The sequence below is a fragment of the Aphanomyces astaci genome (genome assembly GCF_000520075.1).
Source record: "Aphanomyces astaci strain APO3 unplaced genomic scaffold supercont1.91, whole genome shotgun sequence".
Classification (NCBI taxonomy): Eukaryota; Oomycota; class Saprolegniomycetes; order Saprolegniales; family Verrucalvaceae; genus Aphanomyces; species Aphanomyces astaci.
In genome coordinates this window covers 13,866-16,649 of record NW_009798354.1, presented here as the reverse complement: position 1 = coordinate 16,649, position 2,784 = coordinate 13,866, and the positions used below count along the sequence as shown (strand labels likewise).

The 2,784-nt window shown below is 52.1% G+C and overlaps 1 protein-coding gene across 2 annotated transcripts; it reads left to right on the top strand.

The window, feature by feature from the left end:
• Positions 1-606: 606 nt before the first annotated feature.
• H257_16708 lies at positions 607-2,344 on the top strand. Of its 2 annotated transcripts, XM_009845233.1 has the most exons (6): positions 607-689; positions 743-1,013; positions 1,061-1,219; positions 1,267-1,525; positions 1,582-1,759; positions 1,808-2,344. In XM_009845233.1, the coding sequence occupies exons 2-6, from the start codon at positions 765-767 to the stop codon at positions 2,310-2,312; spliced, it is 1,350 nt and encodes a 449-aa protein (XP_009843535.1). In that variant the 5' UTR covers positions 607-689; positions 743-764; the 3' UTR covers positions 2,313-2,344. The 2 variants fall into 2 exon arrangements, with proteins under 2 accessions (XP_009843535.1, XP_009843536.1); XM_009845234.1 differs by having other exon boundaries at positions 607-1,013.
• The last annotated feature ends 440 nt before the right edge of the window (positions 2,345-2,784 follow it).

The window sequence follows — 2,784 nt, the reverse complement described above, 5'->3', positions numbered from 1 at the left end:
CCGTATCCCCCCTATCGCCGTAACCCCCCCGAACCTCGTATTGCCGTATTATCGTATCCCCCTATCTCTGTATCCCCTATCCCCGTATCGCCATACGCGCTGGTTTGATTGCTTTAATCGCCCATTATTAAATCCTAATACGATAGTATATTAATACGTGCTAGAGTAGTGTAATCGATATTATTAATAATACGCACTACCGTAGTATAGAAAAAGTAGAGTAATCGAATGTTAACGTTAACTGACTTGTAAATGGAATTACTGACCTCCCATGGCTTCTAACAAGTGATTTGTGGTGACTTCGTTTGAACAGTGTGACGCTGCACTTTGACGCGTTTCACGGCTAAGACGAGCAAACGTCGAACAGAACAGCAGTTCCTGCGAGGTATCGTGAAGAGTTGTTCCTGCAGTCACTAGACTCCTTACAACTATAGTAATTACGTTCTTGGTTGTGCATGATGTAACACAGGCCCATGAATGCCGAGGCCGCATACAGTACCCAAGGGCCAGCATCGTGTCCATTTGCTTGGAATGGATCCAGGCAAGTGTCACTTTATCCGTAATTCCGGATAACATTCCCCAAATCGAAACCATCGCATGATCTGCGCGGCGACAAGGACATGATCCAAGCCGCCAAAGTGCTCAGTGTCAACCAAGATATGACGGACGCGACTGCTTAATAAAACCAAGTATGGCATTCAAGTTGGGTTAGGTTGGCATTGACGTCACTTCATACTGCAAGGATCGATTGCTCTTGTACATGGATGCATGCTCCTATGTGGTCAATGCCTTGGCGTTTGTTTGTTTATATGGTGCGCCGCGTCACAGAGAACACGACACTTCACTTGGTGTTTGTATGGACTACTTCAAGAAGCCGTTGGGCCGCTCATTTCTTACCGTCCAGCATCATCGACATGAACACGTTTACCCATGCCAAGCACGCCGCGGCGGACTTCCTGCAAGAGCTCAAGCTCGGTGCTATGGAGGTGCTCCTAAACCAGCTTCAAACTCAGGTACGACTCCTCTCGTCACGACCTCTGACGCCCGTTATCACCTGTAGACGCATCGACTGCTCCACGCTCTGCTGCAAGGGCCCGAGTCTTGGAGACTGCAACTCCAAGAGTTGGCCGGCGTGCAGAGCGTGCTGGACACTGTCGACAACACCGTTCATGACGTCGACTCCAAGGCGATCGTTGCCTCTTGCCTCTTGCCCGTGGCCGTATGTCGTTGCCACGGCGTCCTTTGCCTTCCTCACGACTCTTGTAGACACCCATCACAAAGCTAATTGCTTCCGACCGCTCCGAGGTGGCGAAGAAGGCGTGCGGCGCGGTGGCACAGTTTGCCGAGATGAGCGGAACGGCCTTCGCGCCGTTTGCCGACGTCGTGCTCCCGTCGCTGGTGAGCACTGCGCCTAACAAAGTCCAGGTGTTTCGTCAAGCTGGCAAAGACTGCCTCACGACGATCTCCACCGTGTCGAAGTACGACATGAAGATCCTTGTGTCCCTGTGGCGACAATCGCGGACCAGTACGTGACTTGATATGTATGTATATATGTGTGTGCACTGGTCACCCCATTGGTAGGTGAGGCTCGATGCCTCATCGTGCAGCAAGTGACGACGGTCGTGAGAGTATGGCCCAAGTCTGAACTGGCCGAGCACTGCGACGATGTGCTGCTCCTACTCAGTGGCGCCATTCAAGATCCCAAAGACTTTGTTCGCGCGGCGGCCCGCGAAGCGTTGTGCGCGTTTGCCGAGACATGGTACGGTCCAGTCTACCATGTCGTCGCGTGAATGAAGAATATGAACAGGAGCGAGCGCATGGATCAAGTCGCAGAGATCCCGCCGCTGCCCCAACGACCGTTGATCATCGCGGAGCACGCGTCGGCTCAGCTCACGGCGGCGCTTCGCAAGAAACAAATGTCAGCCACGTCTGTGGCCCGACCTCACCTTCCGCTGCGGCGCCAATTGCGTCCAGCGCCGACCCCCCGCCGCGACGGGAACAAGACGATGTCGGCGGCCACGGTGGTTCCTGTTGTCATCTCCATTGAGTTGGCCCCCAAGTCGGTGGCTGGCTCGTCGTGCCACGCGGCAGAGGCCCAGTGGTGGTCACTTGGTGCGTCGTTGGGCCAGTTCCTGACCACATGCGTGACCAAGGCGTGGTGTGCGCTGCGATCAGCGGCTACGAGCGTGACCAAGGCGGTGGTCGTGGCCAAGACGATGCTCTGGTCGGTCTATGGACTGGTGCAGCGGATTTACACTTGGGCGATGTCGGCCAACGTCGACACCCCCAGTCAAGGGATTGAAACTGCCTAGCTCCACCTCCGTCGCCACTCCATGATATGTATTTTTCAGAATACCTATTTTATACACAGTTCTTTATCGTACATATATGTATGGGGCTATCTATTGTACACTACTGTGCTTTGATATGCATCAAAGACAAAATGGACCAATCACAAACAAGAAATGGGGATTTGTGAGCAATTCTGGCCGTCGTCACATTGGTGAGTTGTTTGTATTTCCCGCTTCTATCTCACCATTCACGAACAGAATGGTGAGGAAGTAGAGTGAGAACTAACTACTGCGTACAGTAATACTTCCTTGTTGCTTGGTTCATCTACGTACTGAAGCCGCCGTGAGAACGCAACCACCGAAACAACAACTGAAGTTTATTTTGAATCATTGAGCGTTTCTACAGTAGTGTCGAATGCCATTACTGCGATAATACCTGAAGTATTAGAATATCGTATTTGAAATTTCAATAATGCGCATGGCGTCTCAAAGA